The 27,364-nt window shown below is 43.1% G+C and overlaps 1 protein-coding gene across 4 annotated transcripts in view; it reads left to right on the top strand.

The window, feature by feature from the left end:
• klf12b (Kruppel like factor 12b) overlaps positions 1-27,364 on the top strand; it is a 40,578-nt gene that overhangs the window by 5,957 nt on the left and 7,257 nt on the right. For 2 of the 4 annotated variants that reach the window (XM_085135805.1, XM_085135803.1), the window contains exons 2-5: positions 9,827-9,909; positions 15,901-16,438; positions 20,899-21,034; positions 26,667-26,824. In XM_085135805.1, coding sequence (XP_084991931.1) covers positions 9,844-9,909; positions 15,901-16,438; positions 20,899-21,034; positions 26,667-26,824 — 898 coding nt within the window. In that variant the 5' untranslated portion in view covers positions 9,827-9,843. Of the gene's footprint in view, positions 1-7,750; positions 8,856-9,826; positions 9,910-15,900; positions 16,439-20,898; positions 21,035-26,666; positions 26,825-27,364 lie in introns of those variants that run through there. The other 2 variants (XM_085135804.1, XM_085135806.1) reach the window with 2 other exon arrangements.

The following is a 27,364-nucleotide window of genomic DNA, read 5'->3' as shown; positions in this document are numbered from 1 at the left end:
ACTTTGTTTCCAGTTGTACTGTAGGTCAACTGTTAGGAAAGGAAATTATGTAAACAGCATGTGGAATCCATTTGGAGGGCTGTGGCATTTCTACACAGTTGAATTTAGGCTCCTACTACAGGCCATAGCTCTACTCAATTAGCTGCTTCAGCCAGGTATCAACATGGCACAGCGTCGGCTTAAAAAGAGAGCAGTAATCGAAGTGAAGGCGTGAGTAGATGAGTAATAGAGGTAAACACAGCTGCTGGCTTTTATTGAGTGTTATTGGAGAGCTGGAATGGGTCAAACCAAGGGGAAAAACTCGGTGAGCAAAAATAGCTGCGCGCATTTGATGTAATAAGTGTCAGTGTGTTGGAATGTTTTGCTTGGTCGTTATTGTCAATTTCCATGTGCTGTGCGTTGGGGTGGATTTGGTTGTGTCAGCACAAAGTAGGGTTAGATAGTCGAGACACTTTGTGAAGCTGCATCAGGAGGACTCTGCAAAGGCTATTAAAAAAAAGCCATGAGAAAATTGCCCGTGCGCTCGCATATATGCCTGCATGCAGGCCGCTGTTTGGATGTAAGAGATGGCGAGTGAGAAAAAAGGGCAAAGGAAGACAAGTGAAAAAAAAAAATAAGAGTGTGTGTTTCACTGTTTGAGATGATATTATTTCTACATGAGTTGTTTACAGTAGATACAGTAGTAGATGAGTCACTGTATTGGTGCCTTGGCATGCTTGCATTGTACAGTTATTGTACAACATCTAGGTCGATCTTTTTGAGAGTGCACGTGTGCTGTGATGCATTCGGAAGACAGGCCATTGTGAGCAGTATGTACACAGTGCATATGTTGGGGGAAGGGGAATCACATTCAGACATACATGTTGGAACACAAGTACACACACATGCGCTACCAGAGCTTAGGGGATAAGAGACAGTAGCCTACACAAAGAATTTGCCATTAGGGTCGAGTGTGCTGGCATCCCTTCGGGCAGGTGAGAGTGGGTGGGGGTGGTAAACACGTGGGTGGTTAGTGGTGGTAGAGTTGATGGAAAGGATTTTTTCTGTTGCTTTTTTGTGAGGGTACTGAACTAATCCATTAGTTCAGTGTGGGAAATTAGAGCAGGGTTTCACCCTTACACTCATTTTCAACATGTTGAAAGCAGCTATAACTTCTTCACGAGCGCTGAGAAATGGCAAAATACCACAAGGTTCACTTGCTTAACACCTTTACAACACCGTGAGACTGCTTTATATTTCCTTTCTATGGCGGCCTCCCACTGTAAAGCATCAATAAAAATATATTCACCGGTTTTTCATTTTTTATTCATGGTGAATGCTGTACAGAAATGTGCCCGCGATGCTGTTCGGTCTTTTTGAGATGATTAGTAAGTACTGCAGTGTGGTCACCTCAACCAAGGACCTGTGAACTGAAAGTAAATAAGAGACTGGTACAGAGGCACCGAGTGCATCTTGTATTGATCCACTGCAGTTAACCAGCCTCACAGTATCTCACTCTCATGTACAGGTTAGCCGTATGGTGGTTTAAACATACACAGAATATTAGAGTATCTTCCTGAAAGGCTAAGCCAAGTGCTCCACACGTTTACCCTGGTTTGCTTGGCTCCACCTCCCCTCCTTTGGTACAAGTGAGGTTTTTGTGTCAGAGGCTATTTTAGATGCACAGCCACTGACCGTGCTGCATTTACTGAGGTGAGTGAGTGTGTATGCGTGTGTACGGTGTTTCTGAGAGGTCAGCGGATTATGCTGAAGCAAGAAGACCTCATAGTAAACTATCTCTTTAGGAGCTGTTTTGTGGTGTCTCTTTGTGGTTTCCTTAGCACCGAACTCGATCCAGCTTTCATACTGAACATTTAACATATTCTTTCTCACGATTTCATCAAAATGACCTTCAATTGGACATAAATAGTCTAGAATGGTGTCACAAATTGCTTTGACTTGGGAGTCGGAGCTTGCTTGAGTAATGCCACCTCACTTTAGCGCTGTCACGGTCACAGCTTGTTTAGCTGTTTCTCTGCTGCATTTGAGGCACATGATGCAAGAGGATGTCAGACTCTTCTGTTTACCTCTCTCTGGAGCAATGTGGAGGAGTGTGTGTGTATTTGTGCACGGCTTGTGTGTGCATACACTGTAGGTGTGTGTGGGTGGCTGTTTGTGTTGAATGGGCATCCATATTCTTCTTTCATGGGCAGAGCTGCAGAGTTTATGTGCATGCGTGTCTGCCTCTGAATCTAAGATAAATATGGTTCACGGTGGGTGCAGGCAGAGGTCATGAGGTTTGTGAGTGTCTGCGAGCCAGATTGTAGATCAGAAAAGGGGCTCAGGAAGTCAGCTTTATAAGAAGTGCATTTGAGACACAGACAGAGACACAGACAAACCAGACAGCGACCGACTCTTCTTTTCGCTTTGAGTGTTTCCTCTCAGAATAAACAGCTTCTTCATTTCCCACAGTTTCACAAGACCTACAAGGGACGGAGGTGGTAATGGTGGAGGTGGGGATCTTTCACAATGAAAAAAGTCACCGAAAAAAAAAAGATAAAAGATTTCCCTTTTGTCCTGTTGTAACCATATTTTGACCATTTGACTCATTAAACAAGTGGCACTAGGGAAATATCTGGACAAAGTGTTATTACTTGTGCAACTTGCTTTGGTCTGTCGACTCTTTGGTTTAATTTGATAAGTTTTACTTGATTAAATAAAGCATGTGTCAGTGCCGGTCTGCGACATCTTCTCATTACCTTGAGGAAATTTTATTGTGAACCGCAGATTTGTTATTGTAACCACACTCATAACTGACTTGCTGTATGTCGTGGTCATTACAAATTATTCTGCCTGTATGCGTGTGTGCTGGTGAAGGAAGCGCACTTGAGCTTCATCCGGCGACCTCATCCCCCTGATCATGACAGGATTACTGACACAGGATCCCCCTGCCCCTGGCAGAAATAGCAAGGACCCAAGGGCAATTCACCAGAATATGGGAACTTCCGTGGGCCTTACTAGTGTGTGACTCTGTGTCTGTGTGTTGTTTGTGTATTTACATGGGTATCCACTCTATAAATGGAGCCGGTTTCCTCTCAGGTGCTGAGCTGCCTGGCTTAGGGAGGAACACTATGAGTTCACTGCTCTGTGGCTCTCTCTCACACACGGCAGTATTTCCATCATTTCAGACGTCATTAAACTGATTTCTAATAATTTAATTTGAAGTCTTCAAATGATTTATATCACGGGTACTGCTGTTGCTTCTTTAACTTTACACAGCACAAAGTCGCCAGAGCGCAGGTTTTTCTTTTTAAATTTAATTTGGAACACGCCGATGGGGAATTTCAAATTGGAGCTTTTCTTGAAGCTGGGTGTAACCATTATGACACCTGGATCAATGAAATCAATACTCTTCCTTTGCTAGGCGCATTCAACCTGTTCACATGCTTTGGGTGGCTATCTCTGGAGCTGTCTCAGGCTACTCTGTATTTGATTTTCCACACATCCGTCCATCCAACCATCCAAAATCCAATTCAATGTGTTGTGGGGGCTGGACCATATCCCAGGTGCCATAGGGCGAGAGGCAGGGTGCACCCTGGACCCAATTTGTCACATGGCTTTATTTGGTATTCGGTTTTATGAAATTTTTTTTAATACACATCATTTTTTTTGATAGGCAGCATCTCAGTGATATCCCTTTTACTCTTAATTTCAAGAATAATCATACAAGGATTAGCCATTAGGTGACAGCTCTGTAATCGCTCTGTTTTGTTGCTGCTGACAAACTTAATGTGCCCATTTACCTTTTATTTCTAAAATCATCCTGTCTCTGAGTTTTTCCTTTAAATTGATAAGGAGTTGATAAGTTCCCCAAGTTTCACAATATGTGCCAGAAATAAATCATCCAACACATGATGAGTGTGTTCTGTCTATTAATAACTGTGTACATAAAGCAAGCTGTGCTTTTCCTCTGTGGAACTGATTTATTCGAAGAAGAAATGGGCGGGGTGTTTTGAGGTAAAAGGCATCAGTTGAGTGCATCTTTGAGGGGGTTTTAACCCTAAAGGGAACTTTTTTCTCCCCTCTCTCTTTTTTAAAAAGGGTAGGGTGTATAAGCTGTAGTTTATTGCCATTGTGCTTGTCTGCAGTCGGAGAAGTCCACGCTTTTATGAGCAAGGAGGTAGTAGCTCTCTGCTCTCTTGAGCTCTGTTCAAAAATGTCCCAAAAGCATCCAAAAGACTTCACTTGCTGCTCTTGCCAAGGAAAATACGTCTTCTGAAATGGAAATTCTGAGACCATTCACAGAGTGCCAGGAATGATTTAAAAAAAAAAACAACAAAAAACCATACAGTCCAAAACAGTACATCCAGGCGTGAACCCTAAGCACACATACATACCTTGGATAATCAACAAACACCATCAACACTGATGGTGTTTCTCTTTTCCTGTCTGGTGAAGGGATTTTATTTAGATAGGAAGTACCGTAATCTCCTTTTCATGAGAGACCTTGAAGGGGAACTCTGCTAATTTCAAATGTCAACTCATCGTATTGAAAACAGTTATTTTCCTTATTTGTTTGTAATCTTTATGTCCCTTCTGTGGCTCTGAAGGGAGTTTTTTTTCATATCTATCAACATAATCGGTTTTTCAAACATGATGGAACATTGACGCTGCGAAATCCATTCTTTAAAATGGTTTGCGCTGTGCACCACTGGTTACTGCGCCGATGGCTTGTTGGCATGCTGGCCAAAGCAAGGATGTGGCTCACCCGCGGCGCGCTGAGAGTTCAACTAATTTCAACTTTGACCGCTGCGCACTGTGACAAACAGCGGCAGACTACCAATCAGGAGCATGGGAACATTTTCCGGTGGCTTCAGGGTCATTTTGGTCATCAACCATCAACAGCTATATTGTAGCAAGCAGGAACGAGTTGACTGCCCCCCACTCCCAACGAAAATCAATGCATCAGGCGTCACTATGTCATTGCTAGAAAGTACGCTTTTTTTGCGGTCTTTTACAGTCGCCAGCAGGCACAGAAGGCAGTAGGGAGGATAAGCTGATGCTGTGTGTCTGAATCCCTTAAACTCCACTTAATTCCCACACAAATTATCATTTGACATCCTGGAGAAAACGCAGGTTACAAGTAGACATGTCAGTTGTATGTTTTACCAGCCATGCACTTTGTTGTCAGATATGAATATGAGTTAACACAGCTAAGATTTTCTTTATATACATTCCCCAAATAGCTCTATGGATTTATTGAAACCGCCCTGCTGTCTGACTTATCAGCATCATATCTGGTGTCACTGACGCCTGTGCTGCTGTTCTTCCTTTGAGAGTGCTTGGGTTTTCCATCTATGCATATGGAAGAGCATGGGATTGAGGTGTGCTCTTCAAGGCTTTTGCTGGGAAGGCCTGAGAGCAGAGCCAAGCTGCCAAGTATAACTTAGTCATCTGCAAATGGAAATAAGAAGTTCTCTGACTAAAGTGGTCCTGTTTGAATTGCATTATTTATATGGAGTTTAGCTTTGTAGGGCACCACTGACCGGATTGGGTTTAAGATTCAAATCTGTTGAGCCCTTGACCGCATAAAATGCCATAATTTTCCTGGGCGCAGTTACTCTTCAAGTACTAACTCAGCAAGGAACTATGCACATAGCTCTCAAGACCAGAATTAGTTCAACAAGATGAGGTCATGAACAGATGCAGCTTAACATGAAGCAGGCTGAGATTGAAAATCAGCTGTGATTCGGCTGATCCGTCTACTCTGCTAGCAAAAAAAAAATCAGTAGCATTTATGTCCCAGAGTCTGCAAAAGTATCACTCATCCAAAGCTCTTTGTCTAGCAAGTTTTTTCCCCTCATTTCACCTTCTTTATTGTACTTCTTTGCTAGTTTTCAAAAACCTCTGTGCACTGGCTGACTTGAAAGAGAGGAAGTGCTGCAGTGTGCAAGTGAGCTAACAGTCGTAGGTTGGTTATCAGGCCAATGTGTCACATTGGGGTGTCCAGGGTCACAGAACAGGGAAGTGAGCTGCAGCGAAGAGGCCAGCAACAGACAGCCTGGGCAAAACACAGGAAATGCTTATTTCGCATCAACTACAGCTCTGTCCCTTTTATCCATAGCGCTAGTTAAGCAAACATTTTTAAATGCATTTCTTGCTTTGATTTCTTGCTCTCCCTTCTTTTGTTTCTCTCCTCCCTTTGGTAGAGGACTGGGTGGGTGGGTGGGGGGGGGGTGGGTCTGTTGGCATTCTTGCACCGTGTGCTTTGCGCTCGACCGGGCCTTGGCTGATGTCCATATCCCCTCTCTCCCCTCTCTCGCTTCTCTGATTCCCTCCCTTCCTCCTCCCCGCTAAACAACCCCCTCCAACCCCTTCTTCAACTCCCCGTGATTGCTTTCCTAACCACTGCTTTTGCCAGTAACTCTGCGCTCTTCAACCCCCCCCCCCCGCCATCTCTTCCTTAGCTATCACCTTCCTGAATCCATCCTCATGTAACCCCCACATCCCCTCCCCCCAATTATTCATTACACCTTCCCTTCATCTCACCCTCTTCCATCCCTCTTCCATCCCAGCCCGTGGCAGCAGGTCCAGCCTCTGTGACACAGATGCACCCAGTTGCTCTAGGCGTTCGACATGGGAACAAAGCATTGGCGGGGCCCGTCTGTTGCAGTGTGTTACAGGGTGTGTGGCATTTTGTGTGTGTGTGTGTGTGTGTGTGCTAGTATGTCCACATGAGAGGAAAAAGATGAGAAGGGAAGAAAAGATGGTGCACACAGCCAGATACTAAATCTGGTTTCATTAGCTTGTTTAAGCCCCAACTTTTACTTGAACAAAAAATTTTTTAAAAATAAATGTTTTCCCGTGCTCTGAGAGTGAACACCCAGAGACAATTAATAAATAATATATAATTTAATATAATTTTTTTGGCCAGTCAAATACTTCCTTGTTAAACTCCATTAATTAACACTGAACAGTTCATAAATAAAATTATTTGATTCACAGTGTTGGCAGCGTGCTAGTAGCACAGGTGTAAAGTTAAAAGACAAGAGTAAGCCACAGAGCTGTTTCTGGCACAGTGGTTTTTAATTTGACATGCTTTCCTTTTGATTTTTTTGATTCTGTATGCAGTGAGGAAATGTGCATGTATAATAAACGAGCGCATGAGGTCAACATTTGGTCTCACAATGTCTGATGTTTTCTAGAGAAGTTTGTCTATTCTAATTTTTAACACTTTTTTTTAAGGCAGCCCGCAAGCTTCTTGCTGTTGCCTCAGAGAGTACACAGTCAGTAGCCGTCAACAGGGAACTGGGAGATGGTGAACCTCAGGTCATGGATGTTGATGTGCAGTGGGAGTTTCACTTCATTCACTTAAACGCATTAACAGGCACGCAAATAAATTCAAACAATAAAACAAAGACAGCAGAAAAGTCACAAATAGGTATACTTGGAGTATTTCTTCTGCTAGAACTGACATCAATCTTCACCTGCTCCCTTTACCTTCTTTTTTTTAACCGAGGGATTGTGGTGGGGACAGGAGGGCTTGTAGGAGGGAGAAATGAGATGCCTCAACACTCCACTGCCCTCCTCTCTCCATCCAACTCCCCCACACACCTGGGATGGCCATTTCATTTCAGAGAGCAGCAAATGGAAAGGTGATCTTAATCTACCCTGTTTCCTTCTAAACCCCCCCCCCCCCCCCCCCCTCTCCATCTCCCACACACAGTGCCTCATACCGCTGATGGACGGTGCACTGCTGGTTGCCTGAGCCTGCTGCCAGCAGAGCAAATTTAGTGATACTGGATAGTCATTGGTTTATCACCACCAACAAATTCTTTTCAGTTTCAACTCAGTCTTTGTTCTTATCTTTTTTTTTTTTTGATCTTCAAGCACTAGCTGTTAGAAACAATTCTTTCGTGGGAATGAAAGCGATTGACATTTGACTTCAGTCAAAGGAGTGCGACACGAACTCCTCAACACCCCTCAGTTATCTCATTACTCAGTGTTAGGGCTCCCCGACTGCCGTTAGCTCTTTGGTCATTACCATCACAAGCAAAGGAAAGCAGAGACCATTGATTTCCTATGAATATCCCTCTGCAGGCCAGTTCATTAGGTACTGCTCCCAAACCCACTGGATTAAATGGACTTTAGGCACACGGGGAAAAGATTGCTACTTTAAAGAACTGTGTGATTGTCTGGCAGAGCCAAAACAAACTGAAAGGTGTTCTAATTGTTTCGCTTTTCCATCAGCAATAGAGTGAGCATTTAGCACAGTGAAGAAAAATGAATGGAAAAGGAAAAAAACAACTTTTTGATGTAAGAATAGCAAACCCCTCGGGAAAATCAAGTTTTATCTTAAGTGTCTCTGACTGGAGAGGTTTGGGTGTTTTTTCTTTTTTTTCTTGTGAATGAGGAGAAAGTGCATTTGCCATAACGGTGATCATCCCGGGGAAAACAAAACCTCACTTTCTGCCTCTCTTAGTGCACTCCTCTCTTCTTTTCCTCCTCGACACATGGCTTGAGGCTGGACCGAGGCTGCAGCTCCACCCGCCCAGTCGTTACCATGGCAACGCTATCTGGGCCTACCAAGACCTGAAGCCGAAGGACATCCTGGACAACAATACAATAGCAGCACAGCCAGGGTACCTGAGGGACTTAGACCTGTGAGGCGAGATCTGGGGGGTTGCAGATTGAGGGAGTAAATCCTCCCTCTTTCTCTGCCTCCCTCACACACTCAACTCACAAACACAGTCAGGATTAGCCTTTCGCTTGAGACTCTGAGAGGTAGAGGAACAATACTTGGCATTAAACAGTTTTGCTGAAACAATTTTTGCATAAGAAATGTTTTCCGATAGCTGTCTTGAGTGGATACTTTGGTGAGTAAAAAACAAAAACAAAACCCAAACGTTTAATAATTGAGCAGGCCACGGGGATTTTGTGTAATATGCAATATGTTTAGTGTGGTTAGATGGCCAGGACATAAGGTAAACAGAGATAATGTATGTCATTCATTACCGCCTCAGCTTTTATTCCTCAGAATTAGAATGGTCATGATTGCCGTGGTGCTGCTGACTATGAGGACTGGGCCGCAAACCCCGCTGCTGGTGCCAGCAGTGGAGAGTAATAGAGATGTTTAGGGTCTATTTGCCTTGCTTGCATTCCTCCATGTACTGCTGCTAAAATAATAAGAGGGAGGGTTACCTCAGGTCGGGCCCAAGCAGAGGGATACGGAACATGCATTGTTGTCATTGGCTCCATCTGAGTATCGCTCTTAAAGCCACAGTGCGGAGCTGAGGAGACGGGCACTGCTGCCCACTTTACAGACACACCGTGCTCAGAGGCAGAGGGATGCGTGGATCTTAAGAAATACTACAATAATGTGAATTATTGAATATTACATTACACCTTTAGAAGTGCCACAACTTCAAACGGCGCTCATTGTTTTCTCTATAGAAGTGGCTAAAGAGGAAAACTCTGAAGACGGGTTGTGTTCATGCCTTTGCTGTTGATTAACTGTATATGAAGCATGTGTTTGTATTCCATTGCAGTCTTAAGAGGATTTCTTTCAGTACGTACTACTAAGTGTTATTAGCCCCACAGCAGCCCACCAGGCAATTCGAAAATCTTTATTATAAAGCAGAGGGACTCACAGTTTGTGTGCGTCTTTTTGTGTGTGTGTCAGCTTCTGATGATTCTGAAACATGAAGTCATGTCTATTTAAAATGTGTTTATTTCTCAGTGGGTGTGAGGACAACATTGTAGATGTCCATGTGTGAATAAGTGAGTGTGGGACCTGCTTAGTCATGCTAAAACACCCGTCTTACACCTCCTCTGTGTTCCTTCACAGGCAGGCTAAGAAACAGGATGTTAATGCTTGACGGAATGCCTGCAGTCCGAGTCAAAGCCGAGCCCCTGGAATCGGAACAAGGGGTAAGAGAGCAGTTGTTTTCCAGACAATTCCTTTTTTTTCCTGCTTTCCTTTCCTTCTTTCCTCCTCCCGGCAATGGGCTGATAATCACTCCCAGGCCTAAGCAAGTGAGTGACTGAGACGGAGTGGGGGCTTAGAGGAGTGGTCGGAGAGCATGGTAGTAAGAAAAGAGAAGAGAAGAACCAAGAGGAAGAGAGCCACAGCTGGAGCAGGAATGCACTGGGGGTCTTTTAGGGAGGCGACTGGAGCCAGCGGAGTCCACGCTGGCTGGCTGGTCGGGTGGGTGAGGCCTGTGCAGATGTAGCCTCATCACTACTCTGAGGAGGAGGAGGGTTGCATGGGAAACTAAATCTTATCTATCTCTGCCTGTTCCTGCTTCTTGACATCTCTCAATTTTCCTTTATCCTCCCTCTGGGGTTTCTCACAAGAACACATGCACGCATTAATACAGGCAGACAAACAACACAGCATGCCACACTCCTTCTCTGCACACACTATTACGGCTTCATCTGCTGCTTTGTTGTATCCTTTGCATGCCTCTGCGCTCTCACAGAGCTCCATGTCACCTCCGTGGTGTTTCTACACAGAGTAAGAGCGTGTCACTACAAGCCCATGTGAGCGCAGTTTAAAAATTCCACCAGCAAATCTGTAATAACTTTGTTTTACCCGATCGACTACATAGAACAATTTACTTTCATGAGTTCATTTAAATGTACTGATCATGTTATGTATAACAGAGGCACCTCGCGTAAGCTTTTCATGGCTCACATACAGTATCAGTGCTTTCTGGTCTGACGTACCTAGAAATAAAGTGGTCTTGTTATGGTGAAGCTGTTGCTAGGTTACAAAGGCTCTGTGTTGCTGGCATAGCTGTGTGTATAGTGGGCGCAGACCACTTAATATTTGTAACCATGATGAATTAGAATTCACTTATTATTGATTTCCATTCATAACCTATCAATAACATTTTTAGCTTTCTAATAAATCACCAAGATCACTTTGTGGGATAACGGAATAGTTTCTGTTGAGATGAATCTGGGAGCATTAACCTGTGATGGATGAGAAAAATACGGGCTGCTGATAACCCGTCAGGTTATCGCGGAGGCCTTGCAGAGAATTGTTTGGCTGTGGAGGTGGTTTGTGTTGATAAGAATTGAATCTCTACATCTAAGGAATTGGCATAGAGGGAGCAGGTGGTTACTTTCTGGGTGTCCTTTCCTCAGCTGCGGCTCAAGGGTTTGAGAGCTAGGCTCTTGCGCTGCTACCTCATACCTAGGGTTTGAAATCATTCTCCTTGTAATGATGTCAGTCACAGACAGGATGTGAGCACTGTAGCCCACACAGCTTTGAAGTGCACCAAGATCCAATCTTGCCCTAACAGACCGAGCTTCCCTTTAGATGGCAGAGGCAGACAGACAGTTTAGGCTGCTGCAGAAATGTGGTCTTCATTTGGGTGGCGTGGGGCCAAGGGCTTGCTGGAAATGGTCTGCCTCGTTAGACAATTCGCCTGCAAGGGGCTGGAAAATCTGCCCCGCTAACCATTATCCCCTAATAAAGACAATGGCATGAGGACGGAGGCAGGCAGGCAGGTTGAGCGGCTCTTGCTGTATGTGTGTCAGGTTTGTAAGCATGTGTGGGTTTGTATCTGTCAAAGTGAGAGTAGGGGTGGCTTAAGTTTTCCATTTCTGTTGAGTTGTGTTTGAAGAAGAAGAAAAAGGCAGAACTTTCGTTTCTGCATGTTTTGTTTATGTATAGACTGTTCTAATATTTTGACGAGAGAATTTTAAATAGAGTTCTTACTTCTTAACATTACGGCAGCACTCACAAATGAATGGAAACAAAAGGTATAATGCCAATGGACTAAAAAAAAGCAGTAGATTTACTTTTATAGGCTTGTAATAGTTTTGCAAGTATACTTTTCTGTAAGTGGCATGTTTGATGTCTTGCTGTAAACTGAGTTCGTGCCATATGATTATTTATTGTAGTGCAATTTGCTCACTTACCATCTAGTGCATTAAGTTACTTTTAACTACTTTATAAATAAATTAACAGATAAGTAAAGTTTTTTTTAAGAAACAGTGTATATGTATTTTATTTAAAAAGGAAATGTCCTTGTTAGAGCGGCAACTAGTCTTTGTTTATAGGACACTTTCCAAGTGCACTGTCATTACAAACATATACAAATGCAGACAGAATTATCAGACCTCCCTATGAAAATTTAGTTTTAGTTCAGAAGTATTTCCAAAGTACTGTTAAACAGAGAAAGGAATTTTTAACACAGCTTGTCCAAACAGCCTAGCCTTATTTTGGATGCTTACATTCAATGCAACGCCAAACTACTCGGTCAAAATGATTAGCTCCTCTGACGTCAATAGTAAACCGTGTGTCCTGTTTTTTTGCTGGTTATCAGCCTGCAGTCGTTGGTTGTCGTTTTCAACAAGCTTCTCTAATGTTTCCTGAGCAATCGCAGCCTGTTATGTGATTATCTTCTGGCATGGACATTGGTCTTCAGTTCACCACACAGATTTTCAGTAGAATTCAAGTCAGGGTTTTGCACAGGCCAGTCAATAATGCTCACGTTGGTCTTCTGGGGGTAGCTCTTCACCGTATGTTTTGGGTCGTTGCCGTGTTGGAAGTAGCCAAAGCACTCTAGTTTCATCTCATTAGACCTGCACAGTCCATTGTTGTGTCTGCTTCTAGTTATTGTTCTCCCAAATAGGTTAAGTCATTCACTGGTGCCTCGGTAATGGTTCTTGAGTCTTTACATACCAACTCTCACTAGTTTTCTTTCAGAGGCTTTGAAATCTTTAACTTCTTACTTCGACCAGGCTTGTTCTGTACTCTGTGACTCTTTCGATTTCTTTTGATTTCTGTTCTTAACACCAGCAAATGTTGTGATAACTTTTTATATGGGTCTTCTACTTTGTGAGCATCAATAGTTTTTTTCCTCAAGTCTAAACCAATTTCTTTTGTTTTTCTGAAATATTTCTTGTGACAAATAGAAAAATTTCTGTTTTCAAAAGACAACTAGTATGTTTAGAAATGCTATGTTGAAAACTCTTTGCTCTTTTAAGAAAGCACTTGGGAAGATATTGCCAGAAAAATTCAATTTCATTGATTGTCCTAAACAATCAACATTTAGGATTGGTGCAGCATATCTGTTTTATTCATAACATTATTCAGTCTGCACTTTACCACATGAGATACTTCAATGTCTTTAACTGGTAAGAAGACCTGCTAATACTACATAATTTTAGGAGTGGGCTACACACACTTACTAAGAAAGACACTGTTTTCAAAACACTGAGATTAGCCTCTGTGAATCTAATGGCTTCAAAGCCGACAGGCGGCATAGCTCCGGGCAGACTGTGACACTCGCTTGCTATACACAAAAATGGAAACACAGAGAGACCATGTGCAAAAGCAGCTAGATGGTAGCCCGAGGCTCTGCCAAGAAAGGCTACGTCAGACTGATGCAAGACAAAGTAGAGATGATGGTTAATGTTTAACTCTGTGTGAAATTTATTTAGAAAATTTTGTCTGGGTAAATTCCTGATATAGCCACTAGATAGCAGACACTCAACCATAAAAAAAAAATCAAACGAACAAACAAATATAAAATGTGAATTTGAATAACCTAAAGGAGGGACGTGCTTGTTTAAATCTAGACATTGCTAGCATAGAGACTCAACGGAGTCTAACTTTTATTAAGCAAAGCAATGCAAGCGTCATCCGTCTCACTTGAGGTTGTTTGTATAAAAATGATAGGTTTATGTATCCATTTGTACGTATAAATGTAGCCTGAAGCATGTTTAAGACTACAAGTGTATTCCGTTTTTTTGCCTCTAAGTACCAACAACGTGTTTTAGAATAGAATAGAATAGAATAGAAAATCTCTTTATTGTTATTGTACATGTACATCATCAGCCGTTTGGTTTGGTTTATGCTTTCACACCAGTGGCTCTTTAATTAGCTGCAAATCTAACAGTTGAATACTCAAATAGTATCAAAAAAGTTGTTGCGCGCTGCCCATAACATCCCCACAGTGTCGGAGTCTCTCAGTGGTGCACGGGCTTTATTGTCTCAAACATGCACACCTGGATACTGATCGCTGTTCTTGCTATAGAGTTTGTGGCTCTCTCATAGCTTCTCTTATCTTCTTACTCTTTTTTGCACTTCATCACTGCACCATATTTCTTTAACCAAAAAACCAAAACCTTATTTGTAAACTTTGGTTTCAGCTTCCTCTTTGCGATGAGGCGCACAAGTTCGGTCGTAACAGAAAAGGTAGAAGGGAACCTGTATGACGCTCTCATTGTCGCTGTGCTGGCAGCCTTATGCCACTGTGTATTCGCAGCGATCTAAGTTGCTTCTACTGAAGCCTTTACTGATATTTGCTTTAGAATATCTAAATATTCTATATGTGCCTGTGCCTGTAGGTCGCTCTCGTTCTTTGAGAATAACTTTTAAAAGAGGAGAACTTTATAACGATTCGTCAGCCCCTTTAGGGAAGTGTCTCTGTTTAAATGGTACTGACAAAAATGAAGGAGATGTGATGTTATCTTTATCGCAGTACACTAGAACTGATCATGTCTTCCATTTTCTTAATAAACAGCATGATTGAGCATTTTACCCCTGAAGAATAACACAAATGAAATGCTGTGAAGGCTCATGCCTGAAATCGGTTGTGGGTAATGACCCAGACCATATTTTACTGTGGATCTTGACACGACACCAGTGACTCTGAGCTGAACCCCACTGAGGTTCAGAGTTCATCAGAAAGCATTTTTCATGGGGCATGGTTTGTTTTCCAACCGAAGAGGAGTTACGCTGCGTGAAGTTTTTTTTTTTTTTTGATTCATGGGGTTGTAACACTTCCTGTAGGCTGAAAACAAGTATACAAGTCTGGAGTAAAAATAGTAAGCTACTACATAAAAGAACACCCATACACACCACTCAGAAAAATTCGTAATTCACCGCAGATCGACTCTCAGTCAGCATTACATAAGGAGAAAGAAATGCGAGTCTCTGAAAACAAAAGTGAGCATGAAAACCCACATTAGAGAACATTTTTCATTTCTCCTGCAGCTGCTATTGGAGTGATTTTTTTTTCCTGTTAATTTTAATGAGCTTTTCCTGTTTGATTATTTTTTTTAAAAAAATCCTGGACGTGCTCGCTCCCTGATGGCACAAACTGTGACTCAGCCTCTGAAAGGCTCCACTGTGAGGATCAACACTGCTTACCACACTTTGCAGCACCCACGTTGAGCAGAGTGAGCCGAGATCAGCCGCATCACATGCAACTCGGCTAATCTGACATTAGAACAAAGACTGCGATATCAAGTAAAGGGGCCAAAGTTTGGGAGCCCTAAGAAGCAAATAGTAGCAGGGTGAGCGTCACTTTTTCTACCGTGTGTGTTCTCTATTATCTTTTCCAAGTAAACAGGTTCCTGAAACGCGTGCAGACAGATGGAGAGGTTGTGTTACAGTCTGCTTGGTGTTAAGTGAAAGATGTGTTGAGGGATACGCTAAGCCACCAGCATTGGCCTTAGGAGGCCCATTTCTGAGACACGGAGAGAGACGGTCAGGAAATTGAGCCCATATGATGTTTTTTCACCGTCACAAAGCAGATTTAAGAGAGAGACAAGGGGAGCCAAGAGAGCTGCGTTTGTGTGGGAGTCATGGAAAACAGGAGAAAAAGAGAGAGTGCAACCCAGGGCAGGAGAAGAGAACGAGGGAGCGAAAGGAGGCGAGTGTTAGAGATGTTATCTTTACTCGTGCATTTCTGTGCGTGACATCATGCCAGTTGAAGAGCTTCACGGGAGAAGTTGAACTCTTAAATGAATATTTTGCTCGGTATTTGTGTTTCATAACAAATATTTCCACAAAAACTATTAGACCTTGGATTTCAGCTATAGAAACACTCTGTCTTTTGAGGTTAATGTATTTTGTGGCATTAAACTGAAACATCACTGTCTCTCTTACGCCCACAGTCACCCAAAGTGCGCCCTTACACTGCGATGGACGGCGTCCCCTTTTTCCTCAGCAGAGTTAAACCGGAACCTCCCGAAGACCTGCTCGCCCACGACCTGCACTTCCACACGCAGACCGAGCCCGTCGACCTGTCCATCAACAAACCCCGCCCCTCCTCTTCATCCGTCACCACGATTTCATCGTCATCCCCCCTCAGGTCCGCCTTCTCCCCGTCTTCGTTATCGTCGTCATCCTCCTCCTCCTCCTCTCCATCAGTTATCACCTCAGCCTCGTCGGTGCTCACATCGGGCCCTCTGGTTGCCCCGGGAACTGGGGTGAGAGGTCAGCCATATTTGCACATCCTGCACTCTGTGCCTCCGCCTCCATCCAGCCCTCTGAGCCTGCAGGGAGCCGGGAAGCTCGCCAGCCATGTTCACCGCATCCCAGTTGTGGTACAGTCACTGCCCCTCATGTACACCACTGCCGTTCGATCACCCTCCAGCCTCAACAATGCCATCATGCTACCTCTGCTGGATGAGGCCAAAAGCCAGGGCAAAGGTGAGACCCTGCTCGCTGAATTTGCTCTATATTTATACAGCTAACTTTGTTCTGTTGGGATTTCTATTAAAGCTCTGTCATTATTTTAATAAGATACACTGCAAAAAGTTCAACTATGATTCAGGTTTTGAACTGCTGCCTTTTTTATTACATTTATATTTACTCAGCAGCCTGGGCCCCTGTGAAACTCTAGCCCCACATCTTTTGTTCTATCTTCTTGTTCTAAGGCGTACTTATAAGGAAATGTTGCCCTATGGTGTAACAAAGTCAAAATGATAAACATTGTAATGTTAGATTCAATAAAAAGAAGTTACATATTCTAGCTTCTCCTGGCCATTACATTACAAATACTGTGTAGGCTTACCACAACCTAAATCCACTGAGGGTTTTTGGACTTCTATCCTCTACCTCTGCAGTAGAGCTATATCTTCGGGGGGGGGACGACTTTGAGCTGCTCCCTTATTTCCCAAGGGGTCACGACAGCGAATAGATTCGCTTGTTTGAATTGGCACCGATTTTACACCAGACGCCTTTCCTGACGCAACCCTCTCGATTATCTGTGATTGGAACCGGCCCTAGGAGTACGCCAGCCTGTGACTGCTCCCGATCTCGAACTGGGGGTCTTTTCACATCTATGGCAAATGTGTAAACCACTGCAACTATCTCTCAACGCCTTTATCACTGAGCTCAAAGTCTGAAAGGCTTGCGTGGATCAATCTAATCACTTTCTTTCTTTCCTACAAAATGAGCTACCTGCGATGCCCTGCAGGAAAAGATAAAGCAATACTTTCATAATGCAATTTCTGTGTTCGCAGCTAGTATTACCACGTTTTCCAGATTAAAATGTATCTCAGGGATACATATATTTCAAAAGTTTCTGAATTGAATTGCGTACTTTTTAAGGTCAATTTTTCTTTTACACCAGTGAGTTTTAATTAGGAAATCACGTTTTTGTTTTATTGAAAATTACAATTGTATTAAAAAATGTAATGGCTTACCACCTTGTTGGCGTGTTTCACCACTGGTGGCCATCATGATTCCTGATCAGCCTGACTGAAGGATGACCACTAACAATAATAATGGATTGGATTTATATAGCGCTTTTCAAGGCACCCAAAGCGCTTTACAATACCACTATTCATTCACTCTCACATTCACACACTGGTGGAAGCAAGCTACGGTTGTAGCCACAGCTGCCCTGGGGTAGACTGACAGAAGCGAGGCTGCCATATCGCGCCATCGGCCCCTCTGGCCAACACCAGTAGGCGGTAGGTGAAGTGTCTTGCCCAAGGACACAACGACCAGGACAGAGAGCCCAGGGATCGAACCGGCGACCTTCCGGTTACAGATACGCTTCCCAACCAGCCACGAGTCGCTAACCTCAACCATGTGACCTAGATACTAATCCAGATTGGGTGAAACCTCAAATAGGACATTTAAGAGTTTGCAAGTGCCGGTACCTGTTCTTAGGCGCTACCTTTTGAGAAATATTACTTTTAAATCCGTTAAGTCACTTAAAATAGGTTAGAATCATAATAAGCTTCAATGTATTCTTACTAAAAGGTGTATGAATAGAGAAACCGCTCGCAGCTTTCTCTGGGAACAATTACAGAAGTTTTTTTGGCTGCACCTGGGTCAGATATAAGGGATGGCACAAACTGACATTTAGCACTGAGGATTTTGAAATGTTAGAGGGGGAAAGCTCAGTGACGAGCTATGTGGTTTGTTATCTGGCAGGTGTTCTGTTCTGTCTTTAGTCAACACATTGCTGAGAAGGCAGACTGTCATGTCCATGCTTTCAGAATGGCCTCTCGGGCAAAAATGTTGCCCCTTCAGAGGGAAGATAAGGCTTAGAGCTTGAACGCCTTGTTTGTGTTTAACAGCCTCCAGTGCAGGTAGCTTTCCCTCTGTCAAGAAGCAGAAGTCTGGGGTAGTCTGAGAGTTAGACCTCTCCGGCCTTGCCTTGGATGTGTTGTTGGTTTTCTCTCTGGGTGTGGTTTTACTGCCAACCACTGGATGAGAGCCTACAGTAGGTGTTTCTGTCCAAGTCTGAGCTGTACACAGGGCAACTGTTGGTTGTAAAAAAGGTTGCTTCTTTTCACTCCCTGCAGAAGGAATAGACACATTAAGGCTCACACCCGTGCATGTACAGTACGTACAAGCAAACAAGCAGTGATATGTAATTAGAGCATGTGCTCAAACAGACACTCGGCCGGCTGGGTGGGGTGGTCCTCAGAGATGGGCGTTTTTTTTGTTTTTTTTTTTGCTTTTTAAAATGCTAGATGTCAGCTCCCAGGGAGAGGAGAGAGGAGAAGAAGGAAGGATAGGGAAAAACAAGACTTGCATAATAGGGTGTGGATGGATATTGAAGATGGGTGGCACTCAAACAGACGCATCCACACACACATACACAGAGCAACATCAGCAGTGCCCGGCTCTAAACGCACCCAGCACAAATGAAACGGGGTGAATGAGTGCTGGGTGTGGTGGACGCAGTTACTTTTAATGAGAGTGCAAACAGTTGAGAACCAGAACATTTGGCTATTTATTGCATTTAATATGATGTCTACAAAATCCAACATTCCACCATCAAAGCCAAATCAAAAATGAATTAAAGCCATAGAAAAATATCTATATCTGTCTATCCATCTATATATAGAGAGAGTTTTTTTGTCCCTGCCTTATCTGGAATTTCAGGCGTCACTACTGGCCAGTGGTTAAACAAATAAGTTGTTGACATCAGGCAAATCCCGAACTAAATCCAGCCCCCCTCCCACCCCCCACCAACAAAACTTTAATGTGATTATTAAAGTTCTCAGCGTAGATATGAGGTGCACACTCACTCGCTTTTCACATACATACACAGGTTGGCCATCCTCTTTCAGAGAAGGCGGGTACCCTTTCTTTCACTGCTGTCTCCCTGTCTCCGGTAGGAGGTTGCCATGGAAACAGGGCTTGACTGGAAACAACAGGAGAGAAAGGAAGAAATCCGCTGCTCTGCCCACCTCTCCACCACTCCTCCTTTGTGTCCCTAGTTCAAAATACCCCCACTCTCCAATCCCCATTTCCAAAACGCGATGTATTTCTAGCTAATTACAGGTTTTCCATAGGGTGAGCTGGTGACCACTCTGCATGTCTTAGTCTACAACAACAGCAGAAACCTTTAAAAGCAAAAGCTCCAACTGAGTTACAGCATTATTTCTGTGTCCAACCCCCCCCCCCCCCCCCCCCCCTCCAGTAATAACACCATGTCTGCTCCTAACTCTAGACCATTATTATGGGCCATTATGGCCACAGTCTCAGCTGAGAGGGCAGAGAAGGTGAAGTCCTGATAGCTTATAAAAGCACCCTGGCTTACAGTAGATGGGGATGTTGTAGACCTCAGTGGAAAATACTGTCTCAGTATATTCAGTGTTTCCGGTGATTTTAAGCAAGAATAGCCTTTACAGAACCGTTAACAGTGTACATTTTTTAAGTGCTGTATTAGAATACCGTGCTGCTAATTCTCCATCTACAGCATGTCTTTGTTTTTTTCTTCTGATATTAATTTATTGTGTTATCCGGGATTTTCGCTACATCTGTCGGCTGAAAGAGAAAGAATGGACAGAATGGCTCCAGGCTCTGGCAGTATATCTGATGAGCTGTCCAAGGGACAAGTTTTCACAGCTTGTGGAATAGATGTAACCTCACTGCGTAGGTCAAGAGACAGAAACCACTGAGCTCACTGGCTCAGAAGGTCATGGTTCAACTGCATTGTGGTCTTTTTTTCCTTGTTTTTCATGGTTTTGGTCCATGTTGTGCAAAAGGAAAACAAGCACCCACATATACAGTTTGCTTGTTAATTTTCGAGGTTGAAGAAATTAGCAGCTGATCTCTTCAGATGTTGTGTACAGGTTCGTCGCTATGATGAATATGATTCTATTTCAGGTGTGCATACTGTATAGAGGACCAGATGCTCACAGTTGCTCTCATGCATGCACATGTTCTTTTAAGTTGGAAACAGTAACAAATGCACAAATGTTTTCACACGCTGCTCACAGGCAACAACAGCTAAACAGTGCTCCACCCTGTAGTCTTATCTTTGTGGTTGGAGGCAGATAGAGATTATGTGCACACGTGTGTCCTCTTCGCATGCTACTCTGTAAGTACGCGAACCTCTGGATACAGAGTCACGGTCGACTGTTCTGTCCTCCAGTTAAATGTTTCGTTTGATTGACAGCTCCTGAGAGAAAATACTGGCAAGTACTGAGGCCATCTCAACTCACGCTCAGCTAATGCATACAGTATGCTAAATAATGGCACACAAAAGAATACTTTTGGGGTTATTCGGATGAAATTGTATATAACGGAGTTACTTCATTACAATTAGAAAGACGCACAATGTGATATGCCTTATAAGTTTACAGCGCCAGCTCCAGTTTCATGTGTCTGTCTCCCATGTCTGTGTCCCATCCTCACAGCACACATAGACCCCAACGGCCTGTCGCCAAGGCAGATCAAAAGTGACAGCGATGACGATGACCTGCCAAACGTGACCTTGGACAGTGTTAATGAGACCGGCTCTACCGCGCTGTCTATAGCCCGTGCTGTACAAGAGTGAGTATATTCTTTTTTTTTCTTGAACACACGCCGGAAATCCTGGCGCTGACTTTTTCTTCTTTGCTAACTTTAAAGCCATAAATGAAATGTGGATTTTCTGCCATGAGTTGGGTCGGAGTTACGACAACAAGATGCTCAGAAGTATGTGGCTTTGGTTTTTGCGTTCTTTACCGGTGTTAAATTTGGTTATATGAAAGTTTCAGTTTGTTCCACTGGTGCGTTATTGTTAGTACTGGGGAAAGCAAATTTATGCAAACTACTGTTACTTTGCTTTATTACTGAGCCAAATAGTTAATAATGACAGCACAGCAGAGCTCTTTATTAAAATAAGTAGCACTCTGCATTGCATAAAGGGGAAAAAAAACAGCTCACAGAAATAATGCATGAAACTTAATACATGTAAATATGTTTTATATTATAACATCTTATCATGTGTGCACGCATTTATTAGAGGCTTTTATTTTGAAAATTAAATCATCTTCAATGGATTTAATGTGGTAAAATTGAAAAAAGAAAAATCCCTTTAGCCATCCAAGCCAGTGATGTTGCAGTCTTGAATTTTTGAATAGAAAGAGCACAGAGTACTAATATGTTTTTGTGACTCCCTGGAGGAGGGCGTCATTATCAGATCCATTGTAATCCTTAGCATTGTGCATTTCCGTGTGGTTTTGTAACCGCTCTTCCACTCTTTGGATGTGTCTGCGTGGGCGTGCATCTATATGCCTGTATGCATATGGCTCAGACATACTTTATGCCCTGTTCGGCCTACAGACATCAACTCCTGCCGTGCCAGTCCATCTGTGTTGAAATGAAAAGTTGATGACAGCGTATAGAATTCTTATCAAAGGGAAGAAATCAGATGCAGAGAATCATTTGGCTCGGCCCTGTCCTTGTTGCGCTGCTGCTCATAAACCCAGAACAGTCATAATTGCCAGCCTGGGTAGACTCAAGTTAATACCCATCGGACTTTTATTTAGACTAACTGTAAGGAAAGTATTCCAGGACTCCTTGAGAATCCTGCTAATGCCATAGCGACATTAACAAGGCTGCCGGCACTCACTGTTTTGTAATGTTCTAGCTGGCAGGTTTGACATTGTGTACTAGATGTTGTATTGTTTGTTTGTCATCCATTGGCTGTATGACCATCTACTGTAATTAACCTAAATGTTTTATTGTAGTTCCAAAGTACAGCACATAATAGTAAAGCTGTGGTTCAGGGGTAGGTTGCTGTGCTTCAGACACACACAAGCACACACGCACCGGAGGACTCAGGTTTCGATGCAGGTTATTGAAAGGGACAGGCGTGCCCCTGAGTGCCACACGTGGGCACCGGGTGGTCAGAGGAGAACAGAGGTTGGCAGGACACAACCTTTCACAGCCCAAGCTTTCACTATGGCGATAAATCACCAGCCAGGGTTAGCATTGCCCTGCCAGGGCCTGCCCACACACTCACTTCTCTGTGTGCAAAGTGCAGACTGTACTGTGTGGAAACTCCTGTGTGCACGCTGTGTATGTGACTGTGACTGTGACTGTGCGTGTGTGCTAGTGTGAAAAAAAGTATGTGTGCACTTCTGTAAGTATTAATCCTCCGGTGTGTGTGTGTGTGTGCGTGTTTTGTACTGTATGGATGCACGTGTTTTCTGCACAGTGGACAGAACAGCTGGTTCCAGAAGGAGGTCAGCCATTGTCAACAGGAACACAGACTTGCATGTTTGTCTGTGAAAAACAAAGCAGTCTGTAGTCTTCTTGAGTTACACGCCGGTTTGGCCGCAGAGAGGAAGAATGTGCGTTGTGTGTTGACATAGCACATGCACTCGATGGACATCTGCACCGCAACAGAAGCCGACTTATAAACATATCAGTCCACTGCGTCGCTATATTGCCTTTCTTTTCATTTAAATGTGTATGCCGCGCTTGTGGAAAGAGCAGCTTTACATAATTTGGCAGCCACATTTACACAAGCAGTCACCCAGAGAGCAGCAGAGAGGTGAGGTGTAAGGGCGGAGGACGGGAGTGCCTGCAGCCTCCAATCCAGGTATCCATATATAAATAAATGAGTGAAAGGAGAGTTGGGTAGAGAGCGAGTTTGTGTGTATCATGTGCTACTTGGTCAGCCTCCTCCATATTCATGCGTTTCCCTGGGGATCAGAGGATAGGCTATTGTGGGAGAGCGCGAGTGAAAGAGAGGAAGACAGAGAGGAGAGGTGTGTGAGGCTGGGGGCAGGGGCTTGTGTTGGGAGGGTTGTCTCTGTTGAAGTCTGGCGCGTCCCCAAGGACCTGGGGGGCCAGAGAGCAGGTGGAGGGAGGAGATGTGGGTGAGGTGAGGGGTAGTATCCTTGGACAGGTACAGGAATGCCCGGTGGGCAGTGTTCCAGCGCACACACACACAAACTTGAGCACTCCCTTTCCTGTTTTCTTGATAATTCCACCAGTGCTGTTGCTGTGCTCAAGCCGGTGTTGTGACCCCGCTGCGGGTGAGGAGTTAGAAATATGTATTGTGTTTGTATTGTGGGAAATTCCTAATACAGGTGACACACACTCATTCCCCATGCTCCCCGTCTTTCTGTCGTACGTATAGAGCCCAGCGGATGATGAGGGGAGAAAAAAACCCCAAAAACGGGGAAACAAAGGAACAAAAACAGAGGTTAGCTCTCTTTGAAATTATTCTCAGCTGTACTTCCCATTTCTTTCTGCTACTTCGGGAGACACAAACAGACACATTCATACAAGCATTATGCTGCGGTGACTTAGGGTTCAAGGCAGAGTGAGTTATCCTCTGGGCTCTAATGAGAAAATAGAACCAATTCGCGGTCACACAAGAACTACATTATAAGCATGAAAGATCCAAAGAGATACATTTTGTGTGCTTTATTGCATTTAGGATTATTATTAGATTTTTAAAAACGACAAAATTAATTTATGCATCTATAATGAGGTAGTAAAAGTGAAGACTTCTTGTGCGTTTAAAACGCTATCGTTGAAAAGCACCGAATTCCTGCCACTTTTTTCTTCTTAAATGCTCTTAATTGACATCTATTAGGTTAAATAGTCATATATTATATAATAGTAATAATCAGGCAAATCACATGACTGTACGTGTATTAATTTTGAGTGTGTAGCAGGAGCTTAAATCAGTCGGTCTAGTAATAACTCTGTCACAGTATTTCATATTCAGTTCTCTTTAAGCCTTTAACTTTTATGGCTATTTTTCAATTATGCACTGAATTCTGCTCACTGGCTTTTTTGTTGTGACCCAATTTCCTCACTTGAATCATTAAAATGTCATTTAAGCGGGATTAGAAGTTTTCCACTGTTTACCTTTATGTCACTGGTGAGCGGTGGTGAGCAATGGCCGTTCTTCTTTGAGAACTGGAGCATTTCTCACTTAAATTTTTTTTTTTACAGATGCACAAAACGTCTATAAATACTCCCACTACTGATTAAACCAATCTGTCACTGAGCTCTTGAAACGCAGCAGCGTTGTATTCGGTGAAATAATTTATGATGGTTGCTTGTTCTTTGTTTTAGAAGCTGTTGTACTCAGACCTTCCTAAATTATATCATAATCATGAAGTCACTTCATGGATGAAGTCAGAATGTAAACATCCGCCTCATCTGCTCGCTGGTCTGAGCTCAGAGTGTTTCCACTGGCTCTTCTCTTTACTTTCCCGGGCAGACACACACACAGAGTACTACAGCACCTCTGACTCTAAACGGCCCTCTAAATTTTCATCTAGATTATATGTGATGCGGGAACCTCATCAGTCAAGAAAAGGAGTTTAACTCTTCGTCTAAAATTCTTTGTTTGTTTTGTCATCACGTTACAGTGCGATATTCCCTGAGCTTAGAGAGTGTGAGAGAGAGAGAGAGACAAATGAGAGGGGAAATGGAGTTCACTTCATATCTGACCTGTGTGCTCATTTCCTGTACAGCTTCAGATTGGCAGTAAGCCAAGAGTAACAGGTGATCTGTATGCATGTGTGCGCTTCTGTTTCAGTGTATTTATATAGCCTGCGTATAGCTATGTGTGTATCTTTGTTGTGCATGTATACTGTATCTGCATTTGACTGTGCTTTGGTGTAAGACAGAGAGACAGGAAGTGGGTTGTGTGCGGTGGAGACAGTTCACTGGAGGGCCTGTCTGGCAGCCCCTGTTCCTCTGACATGATTTTAGCAGTTCCTCCTCCCGCTACTCTGCTGTTATTTTACCCACTTCACCCTTTTACCTGTTTCCAAACCTCACAGCATAAGCAGAGAACCCTGTTAAATATATCCTAAATATATCCCTCCTCCCCCCTTTACAAAACAGAGATGTTCTTGTTTTCGCTCAATATCGTATCTCAGTTTTTCTCGCTAGTTTGCCGGCTGCGTGCACGAGTCATGTGTTGTGTAAAAAGGTGCTCACTGTTGCACAGTCAACAATCATGGGCGAGGCATGAACTTCTGACCGCCTCTCGCTGCCTTCTGGATTTCTCTCTGGGTTGTGTGCTTGTGTGCAGCGCTGCCTTCAGAACACAAAGATGACAGTACATTCAGATTAACTACAGATATGATGACTGTACTCTGCAACTGCGCTCACAAACACTGGCAAGTCAGACATGCATGTGAAACCGCACACACATGCTCACTGACACAGGCACACGCTTTGCAGCATTGCTTCACAATGACAAATACAGTAGACGGTGATACTGACTGCTTGTTGGAGAGGAAATGCCAAAATGCAATGAGTACATAAATCACTCAGAAGCTGTTAAACTGACTCAACAACACAGAGATTTTAAAAAAGACAAAAACTTCTTCATCTCACCACTTTTGCTTTAACAATAGTATTGGAACCATACGAATATCAGCCCTCTTACTTTATATACTTTTTCAGAGGTACTTAAGTAGAGTTGCACTGCCACCTGCTGGCAAAGCTGCTGCTCTGCCACCTTCAATCTGTCTATCTTTCAATATTCACTGTATACTGTCTTTTTTTGTATTTCAAAATACATATATGTTGATTCCGTTTAGAAATGCACTACATTTTACAAGAAAGAGATAAAATGGTTGTACTTATTGAGGCCATCAAAATCATCCACAAATCAGAAGACTGGTGGTTTGACTCCTAGAGTTGAAATGTCTTTGGGTAAGATGAACCCCAAATCGGTGCTGATACATCTATTGGTGTGTGACTGTGAGCTCTAGATCAAGCGCATAAAGCAAAGTGCTGTATGAACGTCTTTGTGCACTGTGTGCTTCCAGTGTAAATGCATAGTGAGCTCTCACTAAGCACACAAAAGCACTCTGTAAATACCAGTCTGTCTTTTATCTACACACCTTTTCCTCTCTTAACACAATAACTAGTGACATTACAGCCGGTATGACGGTTATGTCTTATGTTCTTTTGGTTGCATAAAACAAAAACGTGAACCTTTTATTGCAAATGGTAAATGGTGCAATAATGCATGTTAAATAAACACTGCAATATTCTTCAGCAGGTTTTGAATTGAAATGTACTGTAAACTTTAATTAAAATGACTGACTTATTCTTCAAAACGTTCAACAACTGCTCTTTATCACGGAAGAAGACAAAGACATCATCAGACTCTAATAATGTTATCTGTTGCTACTTTTTGTCCTCCTTGCAGTTCCATGTCCCCGTTCAGTATCGACAGCATACGGCGTCCTCGGAGGTCGGAGTCACCAGATTCCAAAAAGAGAAGAATCCACAGATGTGACTTTGAGGGGTGCAATAAGGTGTACACCAAAAGCTCGCATTTAAAAGCACACCGGAGGACGCATACAGGTCGGTAAATCTACGTGTGAGAACAGTTGTTGTGAAATGCTGTTATTTTATTTTGATGCTGTTAAATGCTATTTGTTTAAGTGAGGTGGCATTTCACATTTTGAGAAAGTTACCCGGTGTGTCCGCTGAAAACCACTTTAGAGTCTTGACTCACTGAAGAAGAGCGTTGAGCAGCTAAACTTATTCTTATCTGTCTCATGAACGCAGTAAGCCAAGACAGCATATGGCATCCTGGAACATTTTAATTACTTTTTGAGAAGGCTGAATTGTCCTTAAATCATTTCAAGCCTCAGAGTCTGCTTTAAGTAAAAGGTGTGTACTGATTGTAAATTGTATGGCTCCCTGGCACAACGTTATAGCACCACACAAGAAATTATACATTATTCTGTTCACACATTGAGAAGAACGTTACTACTCTGCACACTTTTTGTAAAGGTCAAGCATTATTTAAAGAATTGGTCTCGCAGTAGAGTCGTAAAAGAAATTTCTATAAATCATAAAACTGTGGCATATCATGATTAAGTGCATATACACATATGG

The sequence above is a fragment of the Neolamprologus multifasciatus genome, chromosome 16 (assembly GCF_963576455.1).
Source record: "Neolamprologus multifasciatus chromosome 16, fNeoMul1.2, whole genome shotgun sequence".
NCBI lineage: Eukaryota > Metazoa > Chordata > Actinopteri > Cichliformes > Cichlidae > Neolamprologus > Neolamprologus multifasciatus.
The sequence above is the reverse complement of the archived record's forward strand: the minus strand, read 5'-3'. Positions and strand labels throughout refer to the sequence as shown.